The sequence below is a fragment of the Salmo trutta genome, unplaced genomic scaffold, assembly GCF_901001165.1.
Source record: "Salmo trutta unplaced genomic scaffold, fSalTru1.1, whole genome shotgun sequence".
Taxonomy (NCBI): domain Eukaryota; kingdom Metazoa; phylum Chordata; class Actinopteri; order Salmoniformes; family Salmonidae; genus Salmo; species Salmo trutta.
In genome coordinates, this window is record NW_021822992.1 from 349,381 (window position 1) to 370,843 (window position 21,463).

At 45.9% G+C, this 21,463-nt stretch overlaps 1 protein-coding gene across 1 annotated transcript in view; it reads right to left on the reverse strand.

Moving 5' to 3' along the window:
• Positions 1-21,463, reverse strand: part of LOC115187885 (CUB and sushi domain-containing protein 3-like) — a 1,475,978-nt gene that overhangs the window by 206,997 nt on the left and 1,247,518 nt on the right. Inside the window, 2 exon segments of the mRNA XM_029746934.1 lie at positions 241-256; positions 20,134-20,234. Of these exon segments, the coding sequence (XP_029602794.1) occupies positions 241-256; positions 20,134-20,234 (117 nt within the window).

Genomic DNA, 21,463 nt, shown 5'->3' on the forward strand with positions numbered 1-21,463 from the left:
TCTGTACATAGTCAAAGCTTTCCTTAATTTTGGGTCAGTCACAGTGGTCAGGTATTCTGCCACTGTGTACTCTCTGTTTAGGACCAAATAGCATTCTAGATTGCTCTGTTTTTTTGTTAATTCTTTCCAATGTGTCAAGTAATTATCTTTTTGTTTTCTCATGATTTGGTTGGGTCTAATTGTGTTGCTGTCCTGGGGCTCTGTGGGGTGTGTTTGTGTTTGTGATCAGAGCCCCGGGACCAGCTTGCTTAGGGGGCTCTTCTCCAGGTTCATCTCTCTGTAGGTGATGGCTTTGTTGTGGAAGGTTTGGGAATCGCTTCCTTTTAGGTGGTTGTAGAATTTAACGTCTCTTTTCTGGATTTTGATAATTAGTGGGTATCGGCCTAATTCTGCTCTGCATTATTTGGTGTTTTACGTTCTGCACAGAGGAGAATTATTTCAGAATTCTCCATGCAGATTCTTAATTTGGTGTTTGTCCCATTTTGTGAATTCTTTGTTGGCGAGCGGAGCACAGACCTCAAAACCATAATTTTCTTTCACTCCCTCCCTCCCTCCCTCCCTCCCTCCCTCCCTCCCTCCCCTGCTTCTCCACTGTAATTACATCCAGCCATTACAGTCAATAAATCATCAACTTGCAAACCAACTAATGCAGATGAATGAAGAACCATCTGTCCTGCGGCGTTGTACATACTGTAGATGCTCCACGATTGGTTAATATATGATGTGTCATGTAATTGTTTAGCATAAAATCTGTCTAAACAAGCTACTGTACTCTCCCCTGTATAACACACACTACTCTCCCCTGTATAACACACACTACTCTCCCCTGTCTAACACAACACTACTCTCCCCTGTCTAACACAACACTACTGTCCCCTGTCTAACACAACACTACTGTCCCCTGTCTAACACAACACTACTCTCCCCTGTCTAACACACACTACTCTCCCCTGTCTGATACAACACTACTCTCCCCTGTCTAACACAACACTACTCTCCCCTGTCTAACACAACACTACTGTCCCCTGTCTAACACAACACTACTCTCCCCTGTCTAACACACACTACTCTCCCCTGTCTGATACAACACTAGTCTCCCCTGTCTAACACAACACACACTACTCTCTCTCTCTCTGTCTCTCTGTCTCTCTCTCTCTCTCTCTCATAGACATTATCATTATGTTACCTTATGAACTATATTAATTTGTTCCATATTCATTTCGACTGTGAAAGTCTAGACGTAATTATTCGGAGATCTTAATCACCAGTGATTTTAATCTAATTTCCTCTTTTTGAAACAGATTCATTTTGAGAATGTAATGTGATGTGACTTGGATTGGCAATGGGTTACTTGTGGTTTATCTGGCGTAGTAGACAGATATTCATCTAACAGGGGTCAGCTCAATTAAATCACGTTTCAGGGCAATCAAATCAGTCCAGCGGGCTACGCTAGCAAAAGATACACAAGACGCATTCCAAATGGCAGCCTCTTCCCTTTACAGTGCTCTGTAGGCCATAGGGCCCTGGTCAAAAGTAGTGCACTTGGGCATTTAGGACGCGCATTCATTTATATAAAAAAAGATTAATTTACAGGAAATCTGAGGGACCATTAAAACCACTAAACCTGATATACTTTAAATGTTCCATTATCAGGTCAAATGCATCAGTCTCTGGCAGAGCAGAAGCCTGCACCTTGGAAGGGCGCTGCTGGCCTCCATTATATCTGGAGTGGAACTGTACCAAACGGCAGCCACTTTCCTTTCCAGTGCACTACTTTGACCAGGGCCTATAGACAGATTGATTGTTCAGCAACAGAACCGACGCCGGGTCAACTATGGGTCCAAACAGACAGGGTTGGCTTAGATTGGTGACAACCTGTAAACTATATTACGTCGCCAATATTTATTGAAAACATAAATACATTTGCACAATGAGCACTTGTTGTCTCTCAAATACATTGTTACAGATTTTGGTTAGCTAGCTAGTTAGCATTGACATGAAATCAGTCCAAACAACTCCAAACAAGAACAAGATGAAACTAGCTGAAACAAGCCACTTAGGATTCACCACGTGGCAGTTTCCTGTCAGTGTCGCCAGCAATCTGGCCATCCAGAATCACAACAACACATGGACTTCTGCCCCATGGCCATCCAGAATCACAACCACACATGGACTTCTGCCCCATGGCCATCCAGAATCACAACAACACATGGACTTCTGCCCCATGGCCATCCAGAATCACAACCACACATGGACTTCTGCCCCATGGCCATCCAGAATCACAACCACACATGGACTTCTGCCCCATGGCCATCCAGAATCACAACAACACATAGACTTCTGCTCCATGGCCATCCAGAATCACAACAACACATGGACTTCTGCCCCATGGCCATCCAGAATCACAACAACACATGGACTTCTGCCCCATGGCCATCCAGAATCACAACAACACATGGACTTCTGCCCCATGGCCATCCAGAATCACAACAACACATGGACTTCTGCCCCATGGCCATCCAGAATCACAACCACACATGGACTTCTGCCCCATGGCCATCCAGAATCACAACAACACATGGACTTCTGCCCCATGGCCATCCAGAATCACAACAACACATGGACTTCTGCCTCATGGCCATCCAGAATCACAACAACACATGGACTTCTGCCCCATGGCCATCCAGAATCACAACAACACATGGACTTCTGCCCCATGGCCATCCAGAATCACAACAACACATGGACTTCTGCCCCATGGCCATCCAGAATCACAACAACACATGGACTTCTGCCCCATGGCCATCCAGAATCACAACAACACATGGACTTCTGCCCCATGGCCATCCAGAATCACAACCACACATGGACTTCTGCCCCATGGCCATCCAGAATCACAACCACACATGGACTTCTGCCCCATGGCCATCCAGAATCACAACAACACATGGACTTCTGCCCCATGGCCATCCAGAATCACAACCACACATGGTCTTCTGCCCCATGGCCATCCAGAATCACAACAACACATGGACTTCTGCCCCATGGCCATCCAGAATCACAACAACACATGGACTTCTGCCCCATGGCCATCCAGAATCACAACAACACATGGACTTCTGCCCCATGGCCATCCAGAATCACAACCACACATGGACTTCTGCCCCATGGCCATCCAGAATCACAACCACACATGGACTTCTGCCCCATGGCCATCCAGAATCACAACAACACATGGACTTCTGCCCCATGGCCATCCAGAATCACAACCACACATGGTCTTCTGCCCCATGGCCATCCAGAATCACAACAACACATGGACTTCTGCCCCATGGCCATCCAGAATCACAACAACACATGGACTTCTGCCCCATGGAAGCGTAACGTTGTTAACTAACCCATCTATAGGGTTCTGTACCAAAGTAGTGCACTATATAGGGAATAGGGTGCCATATGGGACACAGCCCTAGAAAACCAACCCTGCTACTGAAACACAGCTAGGGACCGGGGAGAAAGTGGCTGGGAAACATATCTAATAGAACCAACCCTGCTACTGAAACACAGCTAGGGACCGGGGAGAAAGTGGCTGGGAAACATGTCTAACAGAGCCAACCCTGCTACTGAAACACAGCTAGGGACCGAGGAGAAAGTGGCTGGGAAACATGTCTAATAGAACCAACCCTGCTACTGAAACACAGCTAGGGACCGGGGAGAAAGTGGCTGGGAAACATGTCTAATAGAACCAACCATGCTACTGAAACACAGCGAGGGACCGGGGAGAAAGTGGCTGGGAAACATGTCTAATAGAACCAACCATGCTTCTGAAACACAACATGTAAAGTGTTGGTCCCATGTTTCATGAGCTGAAATAAAAGATCCCAGAAATGTTCCATACACACAAAAAGCTTATTTCTCTCAAATATTGTGCACAAATTTGTTTAAATCCCTGTTAGTGAGCATTTCTCCTTTGCCAAGATAATTCATCCACCTCCTCATATCAAGAAGCTGTTTAAACAGCATGATCATTACACAGGTGCACCTTGTGCTGGGGACAATTAAAGGCCACTCTAAAATGTGCAGTTTTGTCACAAAACACAATGCCACCGATGTCTCAAGTTTTGAGAGAGTGTGCAACTGGCATGCTGACTGCAGCAATGTCCACAGAGCTGTTGCCAGAGAATTTAATGATCATTTATCTACCATAAGCCGCCTCCAACATCATTTTAGAGAATTTGGCAGTACGTCCAACAGGCCTCACAATCCCAGACCACGTGTAACCATGCCAGCCCAGGACCTCCACATCCGGCTTCTTCATCTGCGGGATCGTCTGAGACCAGCCACCAGGACAGCTGATGAATCAGTGGGTTTGCAAAAACTGAAGAAGTTCTTCACAAACTGTCAGAAACCGTCTCAGGGAAGCTCATCTGCAGGCTTGTCGTCCTCACCAGGGTCTTGACCTGACTGCAGTTCTGCGTCGTAACCGACTTCGGTGGGCAAATGCTCACCTTCGATGGCCACTGGCACGCTGGAGAAATGTTCATCTTCACAGATGAATCCCGGTTTCAACTGCACCAGGCAGATGGCAGACAGCGTGTATGGTGTCGTGTGGGCGAGCGGTTTGCTGATGTCAACATGGTGGAGGTGGGGTTATGGTATGGGCAGGCATAAGCTACGGACAACAAACACAATTGCATTTTATCGATGGCAATTTGAATGCACAGAGATCCCGTGACGAGATGCTGAGGCCCCATTGTCGTGCCATTCATCTGCCACCATCACCTCATGTTTCAGCATGATAATGCACGGCCCCATGTCGCAAGGATCTGTAAACTATTCCTGGAAGCTGAGAATATCCCAGTTCTTCCATGGCCTGTACACTCACCAGACACGTCACCCACTGAGCATGTTTGGAATGCTCTGGATCGACGTGTACGACAGCACGTTCCAGTTCCCAACAAATATCCAGCAGGATACAGCACAATGCCATCTTCCAGTACAGTTCATCTAAGAGGAGCCAGCCTCCCTGTATGTGAGTGTAGACTACTATTATTGCCCCAGCTTTTATGACGCAGGTGGTGGTGAACTCGCACAATGACCACTGGTACACTGGTTAATGCTCCTTCTCAGCTGTCCCATCTAAATTACTGCCCATTCTCTGATCGTCCCACAATCACCCCTCCACACACACACACACACACACACACACACACACACACACACACACACACACACACACCTTCCACCCTTTCACCCCACTACCCATACTCCATCATGCTTTTCCAACTCAGTTGAAAACAATTGCAGCATCCCATCCCAGAGATCATGACTTCTATTGGCTTTGAGGATTCTCATTGACTCTGGAAGGAGCAATCAGGGTTCTAGTGATTGGAGGGAGGGAGGGAGGGAGGGACAGCAGGGAGAGAGGGAGGGTGGGCGGGAGGGTGGGCGGGAGGTTGGGAGCGAGGGAGTGTGGGAGGCAGGGAGCGAGGGAGGGTGGGAGGCAGGAAACAAGCGAGGGAGGGTGGGAGGGAGGCAGAGAGGGAGGGAGGGAAGCGAGGGGGGGCGTAAGGGAGAGAGGGTGGGAGGGAGGGAGGGAGGGTGGGTGGGAGGGAGGGATACAGAGAGCGATGAAGGGAGGGAGGGAGGGTGGGTGGGTGGGTGGGAGGGAGGGAGGGAGGGAGGCAGGGAGGGAGGCAGTGAGCGAGAGAGGGGGGAGGAGGGAGGGAGGGAGGGATACAGGGAGCGATGAAGGGAGGGAGGGAGGGAGGGAGGGTGGGTGGGAGGGAGGGAGGGAGGCAGGGAGGGAGGCAGTGAGCGAGAGAGGAGGGAGGGAGGGAGGGAGGGAGGGAGGGAGGATGGGTGGGTGGGAGGGAGGGAGGCAGGGAGCGAGGGAGGGAGGCAGTGAGCGAGAGAGGGGGGAGGGGGGGAGGGAGCGAGGAAGGGTGGAAGGGTGGGAGGCAGGGAGGGTGTACTCTAGCACCAGAAGGCTTCAGGCTTACACACACCATCTCCCTCTCTCTACAGTCAACAGTCAACCCCACACCATCTCCCTCTCTCTACAGTCAACTGTCAACCCCACACCATCTCCCTCTCTCTCCAGTCAACAGTCAACCCCACACCATCTCCCTCTCTCTCCAGTCAACAGTCAACCCCACACCATCTCCCTCTCTCTACAGTCACCCCACACCATCTCCCTCTCTCTACAGTCAACCCCACACCATCTCCCTCTCTCTACAGTCAACCCCACACCATCTCCCTCTCTCTACAGTCAACCCCACACCATCTCCCTCTCTCTACAGTCAACCCCACACCATCTCCCTCTCTCTACAGTCAACCCCACACCATCTCCCTCTCTCTACAGTCAACCCCACACATCTCCCTCTCTCTACAGTCAACCCCACACCATCTCCCTCTCTCTACAGTCAACCCCACACCATCTCCCTCTCTCTACAGTCAACCCCACACCATCTCCCTCTCTCTACAGTCAACCCCACACCATCTCCCTCTCTCTTACAGTCAACCCCACACCATCTCCCTCTCTCTCCAGTCAACTCAACCCACACCATCTCCCTCTCTCTCCAGTCAACCCCACACCATCTCCCTCTCTCTCCAGTCAACCCACACCATCTCCCTCTCTCTCCAGTCAACCCCACACCATCTCCCTCTCTCTACAGTCAACCCCACACCATCTCCCTCTCTCTACAGTCAACCCCACACCATCTCCCTCTCTCTACCAGTCAACCCCACACCATCTCCCTCTCTCTACAGTCAACCCCACACCATCTCCCTCTCTCTACAGTCAACCCCACACCATCTCCCTCTCTCTACAGTCAACCCCACACCATCTCCCTCTCTCTACAGTCAACCCCACACCATCTCCCTCTCTCTACAGTCAACCCCACACCATCTCCCTCTCTCTACAGTCAACCCCACACCATCTCCCTCTCTCTACAGTCAACCCCACACCATCTCCCTCTCTCTACAGTCAACCCCACACCATCTCCCTCTCTCTACAGTCAACCCCACACCATCTCCCTCTCTCTCCAGTCAACTGTCAACCCCACACCATCTCCCTCTCTCTCCAGTCAACCCCACACCATCTCCCTCTCTCTACAGTCAACCCCACACCATCTCCCTCTCTCTCCAGTCAACCCCACACCATCTCCCTCTCTCTCCAGTCAACCCCACACCATCTCCCTCTCTCTACAGTCAACCCCACACCATCTCCCTCTCTCTACAGTCAACAGTCAACCCCACACCATCTCCCCTCTCTACAGTCAACCCCACACCATCTCCCTCTCTCTACAGTCAACCCCACACCATCTCCCTCTCTCTACAGTCAACAGTCAACCCCACACCATCTCCCTCTCTCTACAGTCAACCCCACACCATCTCCCTCTCTCTCCAGTCAACAGTAAACCCCAACACCATCTCCCTCTCTCTCCAGTCAACAGTAAACCCCACACCATCTCCCTCTCTCTACAGTCAACCCACACCATCTCCCTCTCTCTCCAGTCAACAGTAAACCCCACACCATCTCCCTCTCTCTACAGTCAACCCCACACCATCTCCCTCTCTCTCCAGTCAACAGTAAACCCCACACCATCTCCCTCTCTCTCCAGTCAACAGTAAACCCCACACCATCTCCCTCTCTCTCCAGTCAACAGTAAACCCCACACCATCTCCCTCTCTCTACAGTCAACCCCACACCATCTCCCTCTCTCTCCAGTCAACCCCACACCATCTCCCTCTCTCTACAGTCAACCCCACACCATCTCCCTCTCTCTACAGTCAACAGTCAACCCCACACCATCTCCCTCTCTCTACAGTCAACCCCACACCATCTCCCTCTCTCTACAGTCAACCCCACACCATCTCCCTCTCTCTACAGTCAACCCCACACCATCTCCCTCTCTCTACAGTCAACCCCACACCATCTCCCTCTCTCTCCAGTCAACCCCACACCATCTCCCTCTCTCTACAGTCAACCCCACACCATCTCCCTCTCTCTACAGTCAACAGTAAACCCCACACCATCTCCCTCTCTCTACAGTCAACCCCACACCATCTCCCTCTCTCTACAGTCAACCCCACACCATCTCCCTCTCTCTCCAGTCAACCCCACACCATCTCCCTCTCTCTACAGTCAACCCCACACCATCTCCCTCTCTCTCCAGTCAACAGTAAACCCCACACCATCTCCCTCTCTCTACAGTCAACCCCACACCATCTCCCTCTCTCTACAGTCAACCCCACACCATCTCCCTCTCTCTACAGTCAACCCCACACCATCTCCCTCTCTCTCCAGTCAACCCCACACCATCTCCCTCTCTCTACAGTCAACAGTAAACCCCACACCATCTCCCTCTCTCTACAGTCAACCCCACACCATCTCCCTCTCTCTACAGTCAACAGTCAACCCCACACCATCTCCCTCTCTCTCCAGTCAACCCCACACCATCTCCCTCTCTCTCCAGTCAACCCCACACCATCTCCCTCTCTCTCCAGTCAACCCCACACCATCTCCCTCTCTCTACAGTCAACCCCACACCATCTCCCTCTCTCTACAGTCAACCCCACACCATCTCCCTCTCTCTCCAGTCAACCCCACACCATCTCCCTCTCTCTACAGTCAACCCCACACCATCTCCCTCTCTCTACAGTCAACCCCACACCATCTCCCTCTCTCTCCAGTCAACAGTAAACCCCACACCATCTCCCTCTCTCTCCAGTCAACAGTAAACCCCACACCATCTCCCTCTCTCTCCAGTCAACAGTCAACCCCACACCATCTCCCTCTCTCTCCAGTCAACCCAACACCATCTCCCTCTCTCTCCAGTCAACAGTCAACCCCACACCATCTCCCTCTCTCTCCAGTAAACCCCAACACCATCTCCCTCTCTCTCCAGTCAACAGTCAACCCCACACCATCTCCCTCTCTCTCCAGTAAACCCCAACACCATCTCCCTCTCTCTCCAGTCAACAGTCAACCCCACACCATCTCCCTCTCTCTCCAGTCAACCCAACACCATCTCCCTCTCTCTCCAGTCAACCCCACACCATCTCCCTCTCTCTCCAGTCAACCCCCACACCATCTCCCTCTCTCTCCAGTCAACCCAACACCATCTCCCTCTCTCTCCAGTCAACCCCACACCATCTCCCTCTCTCTCCAGTCAACCCAACACCATCTCCCTCTCTCTCCAGTCAACAGTCAACCCCACACCATCTCCCTCTCTCTCCAGTCAACCCAACACCATCTCCCTCTCTCTCCAGTCAACAGTAAACCCCAACACCATCTCCCTCTCTCTCCAGTCAACAGTCAACCCCACACCATCTCCCTCTCTCTCCAGTCAACCCCACACCATCTCCCTCTCTCTCCAGTCAACCCCCAGGGTTAGGCTTTCATTAATCGCTGTCTTTGCTACGCTAGCTATCTAGCTACCGTTTAACTTGTTACAGCCCCAGATGTAGTACTGCAATCGGCCATTGCTCTGACAAGACATCATGGATGTGTTTCTGCTGATATTTTAGAGACATACAGTACGCTGACCTGCAGTTGATAAAAAACAAAAAAAACAAACACATTTCCAGATGCTTAGACAGCAAGATGCTGTGGTGATGAATATCAAATCAGTTATTTTAATGATTCAGATCTCCATAAGGAGGCTCCTTGAGGGTAAAGTATTGCTGAGGATTCAACCATATACGCATCAGCAGCCACAGCTAATGAAGTCACTGAAAACCCCTTAACAACGAGTTGCAGTCTGTTTTTGGAACGGTTGGTCGGTCATAAACTGGTCCTTGAACATCTCTAAAACTAAGAGAATTGTACTTGGTACAAATTGTTCCCTAAGTTCTAGACCTCAGCTGAATCTGGTAATGAATGGTGTGGCTGTTGAACAAGTTGAGGAGACTAAATTACTTGGTGATATCTTAAATTGTCACGTCTTTCGTAGGTATTGGACCAAGGCGCAGCGGGTTGAGTGCTCATATTTACTTTTATTGAACACAAAAACAAGAAAACATACGAACGAAAAGGATGCAGGCTAAACACAAAGCTATGCAACTACAACTACCCACAATACCCCCATACAAAACAACCCCTATACATAGGACCTTCAATCAGAAGGCAACGAGAAACAGCTGCCTCCAATTGAAGGTCAAATCAATAAACTGAACATAGACGTAAACAACCTAGAACTAACATAGAATACACTAACCTAGAACCTAAACCTAAAACCCCGGTACACTCTAAACCAACACCCCTCTACATAAACACATAATATCACAAACCCCTAAACACTCTAAAAAAAAATACCCCCTGCCACGTCCTGACCAAACTACAATAACAAATAAGCCCTTTACTGGTCAGGACGTGACATAAATTGTAAACTGTCATGGTCAAAAACAGAAATACTCAAAGGTTGTAAAGATGGGGGAGAGGTCTGTCTGTAATAAAGAGAAGTCCTGCAGGCTCTATTTCTGTCTTCTCTTGATTCATGTCCAGTCGTGTGGTCCAGTGCTGCAAGGAAACACCTAGTTAAGCTGCAGCTGGCCCAGAACAGAGCAGCACGTCTTGCTCTTCATTGTAATCAGAGGGCTGATATAAACACTATCCACGCCAGTCTCTCTCTCTCTATTGGCTGAGAGTTGAGGAGAGACTGACTGCGTCACTTCTTGTGTTTATAAGAAACATTAATGCGTTGAAAAATCCCAAATTGTTTGCATAGTCAACTTACCCACAGCTCTGATACACAGACTAGACCCCACCAGACATGCCACCGGGGGTCTGTTCCCAAATCCAGAACGAATTCAAGAAAGCGTACAGTATTATACAGAGCCATTACTGCACGGATCTCCCTTCCACCTCATATTGCTCAAATGAACCTGGTTTCAAAACATCTCACAGCACAACGCCTCTCCCTTATTTGACCTAGATAGTTTGTGTGTATGTGTTGATATGTAGGCTACGTGTGCCTTTTGTAAAACAAATATAGATATATATATATATATATATATATAGTTCTGTCCTTGAGCTGTTCTTGTCTTTTAACGTTGTGTATTATATCATGTTTTATGTTTTGTGTGGACCTCAGAAAGAGTAGCCGCTGCTTTTGTAACAGCTACCGGAGATCCTAATGAAAGTAGTAAAAGAGATGATCAAGGACCCAGTATTGTGTTTCTTTGATGTTTTTCAGTTTAACACCATTTTTTTTTTTTTTTTGTTACATTGAAGAACGTTAGCTTTGCCACTGAGGGAGATAACGTGGCCTATAAGCCTTCAAGATCACAGGGCATAAACATTCCAGTGAAAAGTAGACTACACAACGATTCATTACAGGCTTTACCACAACAACAACATAAAAACAGTCTTCCAGCATACAGCATATGTTTTCCACTTGGACCACAGATAAGAATGAGTTTCCTATTTTTCTTAACTCTAACTAAACGAAAGTTAGTCAACAAACTGTCCTTGTAAAGAAACAGTGAGACCTAGAGAGCCAGGCAGTATGTTTTCCATGTTTATGGGACTTGAGATGCCCAAAGCTTAGTTTGTCTACCGTGGATAATTCATCTCTTAGAAAAGTAGAAAGGCTATTGTTTTGAAATATGACAGTAAACACAATTTTTGACAGAGTAATTAAAGATAAAAGGACAAACAGAGACGTCCACTGTACTGTAATGATATTCAAAATAAATGAAAAATGCAAAGTGCTGCATACATATGAGCATAGTTGGCTGTGGATGGACGGTTTTGAATATATAGTCTCCTTCTGTTATAACTAATGTCTCTAGTATGGACATGACAGAATATATAGTCTCCTAATGTTATAACTAATGTCTCTAGTATGGACATGACAGAATATATAGTCTCCTATTGTTATAACTAATGTCTCTAGTATGGACATGACAGAATATATAGTCTCCTAATGTTATAACTAATGTCTCTAGTATGGACATGACAGAATATATAGTCTCCTAATGTTATAACTAATGTCTCTAGTATGGACATGACAGAATATATAGTCTCCTTCTAATGTTATAACTAATGTCTCTAGTATGGACGTGACAGAATATAGAGTCTCCTAATGTTATAACTAATGTCTCTAGTATGGACATGACAGAATATATAGTCTCCTATTGTTATAACTAATGTCTCTAGTATGGACATGACAGAATATAGAGTCTCCTAATGTTATAACTAATGTCTCTAGTATGGACATGACAGAATATAGAGTCTCCTAATGTTATAACTAATGTCTCTAGTATGGACATGACAGAATATATAGTCTCCTTCTAATGTTATAACTAATGTCTCTAGTATGGACATGACAGAATATATAGTCTCCTTCTAATGTTATAACTAATGTCTCTAGTATGGACATGACAGAATATATAGTCTCCTAATGTTATAACTAATGTCTCTAGTATGGACATGACAGAATATATAGTCTTCTAATGTTATAACTAATGTCTCTAGTATGGACATGACAGAATATATAGTCTCCTTCTAATGTTATAACTAATGTCTCTAGTATGGACATGACAGAATATATAGTCTCCTAATGTTATAACTAATGTCTCTAGTATGGACATGACAGAATATAGAGTCTCCTTCTAATGTTATAACTAATGTCTCTAGTATGGACATGACAGAATATATAGTCTCCTTCTAATGTTATAACTAATGTCTCTAGTATGGACATGACAGAATATATAGTCTCCTAATGTTATAACTAATGTCTCTAGTATGGACATGACAGAATATATAGTCTCCTTCTAATGTTATAACTAATGTCTCTAGTATGGACATGACAGAATATATAGTCTCCTTCTAATGTTATAACTAATGTCTCTAGTATGGACATGACAGAATATATAGTCTCCTAATGTTATAACTAATGTCTCTAGTATGGACATGACAGAATATATAGTCTCCTAATGTTATAACTAATGTCTCTAGTATGGACATGACAGAATATAGAGTCTCCTTCTAATGTTATAACTAATGTCTCTAGTATGGACATGACAGAATATATAGTCTCCTTCTAATGTTATAACTAATGTCTCTAGTATGGACATGACAGAATATATAGTCTCCTAATGTTATAACTAATGTCTCTAGTATGGACATGACAGAATATATAGTCTCCTAATGTTATAACTAATGTCTCTAGTATGGACATGACAGAATATATAGTCTCCTAATGTTATAACTAATGTCTCTATTATGGACATGACAGAATACAGAAACTCCAAACAGCTTGTGTCCAAAATAGCACCCTATTCCCTTTATAGTGCACTAAATTGGAACCAGATCAAAAGTAGTGCACTATAAGTACTGATTGCATAATAAAAGTATAACAGCATGTACAGTCCATCAGTCTGTCAGTAGTGTTATAAAAGTATAACAGCATGTACAGTCCATCAGCCTGTCAGTAGTGTTATAATAGTGAGTACAGTCCATCAGACTGTCAGTAGTGTTATAATAGTGAGTACAGTCCATCAGACTGTCAGTAGTGTTATAATAGTGAGTACAGTCCATCAGACTGTCAGTAGTGTTATAATAGTGAGTACAGTCCATCAGACTGTCAGTAGTGTTATAATAGTGAGTACAGTCCATCAGACTGTCAGTAGTGTTATAATAGTGAGTACAGTCCATCAGACTGTCAGTAGTGTTATAATAGTGAGTACAGTCCATCAGACTGTCAGTAGTGTTATAATAGTGAGTACAGTCCATCAGACTGTCAGTAGTGTTATAATAGTGAGTACAGTCCATCAGACTGTCAGTAGTGTTATAATAGTGAGTACAGTCCATCAGACTGTCAGTAGTGTTATAATAGTGAGTACAGTCCATCAGACTGTCAGTAGTGTTATAATAGTGAGTACAGTCCATCAGACTGTCAGTAGTGTTATAATAGTGAGTACAGTCCATCAGACTGTCAGTAGTGTTATAATAGTATAACAGCATGTACAGTCTATCAGTCTGTCAGTAGTGTTATAATAGTGAGTACAGTCCATCAGTCTGTCAGTAGTGTTATAATAGTGAGTACAGTCCATCAGCCTGTCAGTAGTGTTATAATAGTATAATAGTGAGTACAGTCCATCAGTCTGTCAGTAGTGTTATAATAGTATAATAGTGAGTCCAGTCCATCAGCCTGTCAGTAGTGTTATAATAGTATAATAGTGAGTACAGTCCATCAGCCTGTCAGTAGTGTTATAATAGTATAATAGTGAGTACAGTCCATCAGTCTGTCAGTAGTGTTATAATAGTGTGTACAGTCCATCAGCCTGTCAGTAGTGTTATAATAGTATAATAGTCTGTGCAGTCCATCAGTCTGTCAGTAGTGTTATAATAATATAATAGTGAGTACAGTCCATCAGCCTGTCAGTAGTGTTATAATAGTATAATAGTGAATACAGTCCATCAGCCTGTCAGTAGTGTTATAATAGTATAATAGTGAGTACAGTCCATCAGTCTGTCAGTAGTGTTATAATAGTGAGTACAGTCCATCAGCCTGTCAGTAGTGTTATAATAGTATAACAGCATGTATAGTCCACCAGTCTGTCAGTAGTGTTATAATAGTGTGTGCAGTCCATCGGTCTGTCAGTAGTGTTATACACAGGATACATCCCAAATGGCACCCTATTCCCTGTATAGTGCACTACTTTTGACCAGAGCCCATATGTAAAAGTAGTGCACTATATATGTAATAGGGTGCCCCTCCTGTATCTACTATACAGAGCACATTAGCAGCATGGCTGAAAACCATTAGCCATCAAAGACTCGCCCTGCTTTCTGTCATGCAAACACCATCAATGACATTAGCATAAGAACATTAGCTGGCAGTGTGTGTGTTTTTCTATGGACCCTATTAGACAAATACAATTCATATGGCTAACAACAGCAACAACACATTAATACCAGCATACGTGTGTTATTGTCTGTCGGCTGTTTACTCTGTTTCTGTTGGCTAACAAAATCAACAGCAACACCACCACCAACAACAACAGCATCATCAACAACAGCAACAACAACATTAACATCAACATCAACAACAACAGCAACAACAACAACAACAGCAGCAACAACAAAAACAGCAACAACAACAACAACAGCAACAACAACAACAACAACAGCAACAACAACAGCAACAACAACAACAGCAACAACAACAACAACAGCAACAACAAAACAGCAACAACAACAACAACAACAACACCAACAACAACAACAGCACCAACAACAGCAACAACAACAACAACAGCAACAACAACAACAGCAACAACAAAAACAGCAACAACTACAACAACAACAACAGCAACAACAACAACAGCAACAACAAAAACAGCAACAACTACAACAACAACAACAACAATAACAGCAACTACAACAGCAACAATAACAGCAACAATAACAGCAACAACAGCAAAAACAACAGCAAAAACAACACCAGCAACAACAAAAACAGCAACAACAACAACAACAGCAACAACAGCACCAACAACAGCAACTACAACAGCAACAATAACAGCAACTACAACAGCAACAATAACAGCAACAACAACAACAGCAACAGCACCAACAACAGCAACAACAACAACAGCACCAACAGCAGCAACAATAACAGCAACAATAACAGCAACAACAGCAAAAACAACAGCAAAAACCACACCAGGAACAACAAGAGCAACAACAACAACAGCCACAACAACAACAGCACCAACAGCAGCAACACCAGCAGGAATAAAAGCAACAATTTCTAAATGCACTTGTTATCAACCCTCTGAGTGGCCCTGAATTTATGAGGTGTTTTTTTTTGCCTGACCTTTCTCTGCCAGCCCAGCTGAGACCAATGCATCCAGACCGAGGACACGACCCAAACGCCACCCTTATCCCTATTTAATGCACTCCTTTCAACCAGGGCCCTCTGGTCAAAAGTAGTTCACTAAATAGGGAATCGCGTTCAATTTGGTATGCGACCCTGTCTTCAAGTGTCTGTTTGGCCAAGACACATCAGGGAGGTCATCTGTCATAGATGTATGCCACCATCCCTGATACACTACCCTGCGGGAGTTGTAACGAGATACTGTGCCGAGTCCTAAATGGTACCCTACGCCCTTCATAGTGCACTAAATACAGAGTAGGGTGCCATTTGGGACGCAGACACAACACACATAGTCCATGGCTGTTGTAAAGGGATATGATATATTGTCACAGGTAAGGAGAGGTTTTTACCCAGAGCCTCATGCTCCATTAAGCCATTTGTCAGCATTCTGAGCAGTTTAGTCAGCAGCCATGAAGACATGTCGAAATGGAGTGTTGATTTAAAAACCCTGTGGAAGGGAGCGTCTCAAATGGCACCCTATGGACCCTTATTAGAAGTAGTGCACTATGTAGGGGGCGGGGGGGGGGGGGGCTTGGGGTGGCATTTAGGACACGGTGTGTCTGAGTCCCTGAGTAGAGGAAGATGGCAACAAAAGGATCCTAACTGTCAAGACGGCTTGTCAAACCGGAGATGAATTCAAGTCTGGGTAACAATCATGGTGCTCTTCAGAAAATGTCCCCCTGGCTCGATAAGAGGACATAACTTCAATCATCTCATCAATTCAGGGCCACTTAGTGACAGGGATTGATAATAAGGCAGAAATCAAATCAAATAAAATGGAAGAACACGTACAATTGAGGAGAAGTTTGTAAGACAGTTAACGATGTACGGTAGTGTTGCATTTTGGGTATCAGGAAGTCCATGGAATACCACGTCCAATTGAGGAGAAGTTTGTAAGATAGTTAACGATGTACTGTAGTGTTGCATTTTGGGTATCAGGAAGTCCATGGAATACCACGTCCAATTGAGGAGAAGTTTGTAAGACAGTTAACGATGTACTGTAGTGTTGCATTTTGGGTATCAGGAAGTCCATGGAATACCACGTCCAATTGAGGAGAAGTTTGTAAGACAGTTAACGATGTACGGTAGCGTTGCATTTTGGGTATCAGGAAGTCCATGGAATACCACGTCCAATTGAGGAGAAGTTTGTAAGATAGTTAACGATGTACTGTAGCGTTGCATTATGGATATCTGGACGCCCAAAAGGAATTTTAGTTGGTTTGTTTATCTTCTTCCTGGAGGGATTTGGTGTTTGCTTCCTCCATTACATACTGAGCATGTTTCCATTCTTTAACATCTATTTAGTTTCACCTGATCGTAATAATCCCAACCTTCTCTGGTGGGTAATGTGAGGGCGTCAGTTAAATGACTCTCTACTGTAGATACAGACCAGCCCTGTTGTTCTCTGAGACATCGTCCCTCTGTTATTAGGACAACCAGCCCTGTTGTTCTCTGAGACATCGTCCCTCTGCTTTATTAGGACAACCAGCCCTGTTGTTCTCTGAGACATCGTCCCTCTGCTTTATTAGGACAACCAGCCCTGTTGTTCTCTGAGACATCGTCCCTCTGCTTTATTAGGACAACCAGCCCTGTTGTTCTCTGAGACATCGTCCCTCTGTTATTAGGACAACCAGCCCTGTTGTTCTCTGAGACGTCGTCCCTCTGCTTTATTAGGACAACTAGCCCTGTTGTTCTCTGAGACATCGTCCCTCTGTCTTATTAGGACAACCAGCCCTGTTGTTCTCTGAGACATCGTCCCTCTGTCTTATTAATAACACCAGCCCTGTTCTCTGAGACACAGTCCCTCTGTCTTATTAGGACAACCAGTCCTGTTGTTCTCTGAGACACAGTCCCTCTGTCTTATTAGGACAACCAGCCCTGTTGTTCTCTGAGACATCGTCCCTCTGTCTTATTAGGACAACCAGCCCTGTTGTTCTCTGAGACATCGTCCCTCTGTCTTATTAGTAAAACCAGCCCTGTTGTTCTCTGAGACATCGTCCCTCTGTCTTATTAGTAAAACCAGCCCTGTTCTCTGAGACATCGTCCCTCTGTCTTATTAGTAAAACCAGCCCTGTTCTCTGAGACATCGTCCCTCTGTCTTATTAGTAAAACCAGCCCTGTTCTCTAAGACACAGTCCCTCTGTCTTATTAGGACAACCAGCCCTGTTCTCTGAGACATTGTCCCTCTGTCTTATTAGGACAACCAGCCCTGTTGTTCTGAGACATCGTCCCTCTGCTTTATTAGGACAACCAGCCCTGTTGTTCTCTGAGACATCGTCCCTCTGTCTTATTAGTAAAACCAGCCCTGTTGTTCTCTGAGACACAGTCCCTCTGTCTTATTAGTACAACCAGCCCTGTTCTCTTGGACACAGTCCCTCTGTCTTATTAGTACAACCAGCCCTGTTGTTCTCTGAGACATCGTCCCTCTGTCTTATTAGGACAACCAGCCCTGTTGTTCTCTGAGACATCGTCCCTCTGTCTTATTAGGACAACCAGCCCTGTTGTTCTCTGAAACATCGTCCCTCTGTCTTATTAGTAAAACCAGCCCTATTCTCTGAGACATCGTCCCTCTGTCTTATTAGGACAACCAGCCCTGTTCTCTGAGACATCGTCCCTCTGTCTTATTAGGACAACCAGCCCTGTTCTCTGAGACATCGTCCCTCTGTCTTATTAGGACAACCAGCCCTGTTGTTCTCTGAGACACAGTCCCTCTGTCTTATTAGGACAACCAGCCCTGTTGTTCTCTGAGACATCGTCCCTCTGTCTTATTAGTAAAACCATATAGAAAGACAACTCTGTTGTTAACATGGAGGAGACCATAATCTCCATGGTTTCTGATAATGGTTTCTGGCCTCATCCTGACTGACCAAATCTTCTCTAGGTCGGTAACCTGGGGTCAGTTAGCCGACATCTCACAGTACTGTAGCTAGCAAGGGATAACGCTGTGTTTCTCCTGAGACTCATCCTACACCTCATTAGTAGACCAGTTTGTGTTTGACCCTTCACTTGACCTGTTGTGGGTTTTGTTTTTTTGTTTTGCTTACATTCCTGAATATCCAAATGTTCTCTGAGTAGGTAATGTGAAGCCAGTTATATCACAGATCTGCTTCTGTTTCTCCTGAGACACAAATTCCTCCACCTCGTTAGTAAAAACCAACGTAGAACCACCATTTTGTTGCTGAAAATGTAGCTATAGTTTACTATATGTATAGGAGACAATAACAGCCGTGGTTTCTGATAAGGCTTTCTGTACGGATCCTGAATGATCACATCTTGGTAATGTGAGGTGGTGTCAGCTGTTATAACACCCTGGACTGGAGTTAAAACTATTGTCTTGTGTTTCCTGTAAAGCAGAACGCCTCCACTTCCTTAGTAAAGCCACATATACAGTAGAAACGACACACCATTCTGTTGCAGTTCACTACATGAGTTCATTACATTACCGACAGTGGCTGAACAACAGCGACCATGGTTTATAGAACGTTATGAGACAGCAGCACAAACGGCAGAGAGACAGAGAGAGAGGGAGAGGGGGAGAGGGAGAGGGGGAGAGGGAAAGGGAGGGGAAGAGGGAGAGAAGGAGAGAGAGAGGGGGTGAGAGGGGAGAGGGAGGGGGAGAGAGAGAGGGAGAGGGAGAGGGGGGAGAGAGGAGGGAGAGAGAGAGAGAGAGGAGAGAAGAGAGGAGAGAGAGAGAGGGGGCGGAGGGGGGTGTGAGAGGGAGAGGGAGGAGAGAGAGAGATAGAGAGGAAGAGGGAGAGGGGAGAGGGGGGAGGAGGAGGGAGCGAGAGGGAGGAGAGAGAGAGAGGGGGGAGGGAGGGAGAGGAGAGATAGGGGGAGGGAGAGACAAGGAGAGAGAGCGGGGGGAGGAGAGATGAGAACGAGAGGGGTATAGCGAGAAAAGGAACAGAGACGGGGGATGTGAGAGAAGGAGAGAGAGGGGGAGGGAGAGACCAAGAGGGCAGGGAGAGATAAAGAGAGGGAGGGAGAGAGAGGGGAGGGAGAGATAAAGAGAGAGAGAGAGCAAGAGAGGAACAGAGTTTGTGATTGAGAGAGAGAGAGCAAGAGAGGGAGAGGGAGAGGGAGAGGGGGGGAGAGAGAGAGGGGGGAGGAGAGGGAGAGAGAGGGAGAGAGAGAACGGGGGGGAGGAGAGAGAGAGAGCAAGAGAGGAACAGAGTTTGTGATTGAGAGAGAGGTAAAGAACAGAAGTAAACCAGAGAGGGATGCTTACCAAAGTCCCCGGGACAAAGATGTGGTAGACGCAGGTCAGACTCTGGGTATAATTACGGGGGTAATTTGGGGACAGGACGGTCCCCTCTAACCCTGTCGAGCGGCCTCCGCACGGTGCTGTGAAAACACCAACACATCAATATAACTTCCAGGTTACGCTACCTGGGGAAATACATACAGCTACGCAGCAGAAACTGGAATCAGCAAACAGTATTTCCTGCTGCCACAGCTGCACAGGGAAGCAGAAAAATCTGGAAAACATGAGGAGAAAGTGTCAGTATGAACACTTAAATGCTGACTAACAGTCTACAACATAATGAGATATTACAGGAAAACATATAGGATGTTTAGAGAGAGAAGGAGAGGGAGGGAGGAGGGGGAGGGAGGAGGGGGAGGGAGGGAGGAGAGGGAGGGAGGAGGGGGAGGGAGGAGGGGGAGAGTTGGGGTTTTAGGACAGCAGATCATGAACAGATTAAGATTTGGGATTAAGATTTGGGATTAAGATTTGGGATCGAGATCGGGATCTAGATACACACTGAACTAAAATATAAAACGCAACATGTAAAGTGTTGGTCCCATGTTTCATGAGCTGAAAGAAAAAAATACACTAATGTTGCATACGCACAAAAAAAAACTTATTTCTCAAAAAACTATTGTACACATTTGTTTACATTCCTGTTAGTGAGCATTTCTCCTTCGCCAAAATAATCCATCCAACTGACCGGTGTGGCATGTCAAGAAGCTGATTAAACCCGAATGATCATTACACAGGTGCACCTTGTGCTGGGGACAATAAAAGGCCACTCTAAAATGTGCTGTTTTGTCACAAAACACAATGCCAATGATGTCTCAAGTTTTGAGGGAGTGTGCAATTGGCATGCTGACTCCAGGAATGTCCACAGAGCTGTTGCCAGAGAATTGAATGTTCATTTCTCTACCATAAGCCGAGAATTTGACAGTACGTCCAACTAGCCTCACAACCACAGACCACGTGTAACCACGCCAGCCCAGGACCTCCACATCCTGCTGCTGCTACTCTCTGTTTATCATATATGCATAGTCACTTTAACTATACGTTCATGTACATACCACCTCAATTGGGCCGACCAACCAGTGCTCCCACACATTGGCTAATTGGGCTATCTGCATTGTGTCCCGCCACCCGCCAACCCCTCTTTTATGCTACTGCTACTCTCTGTTCATCATATATGCATAGTCATTTTAACCATATCTACATACTACCTCAATCAGCCTGACTAACCGGTGTCTGTATGTAGCCTCTCTACTGTATATAGCCTCTCTACTGTATATAGCCTCTCTACTGTATATAGTCTCGCTACTGTATA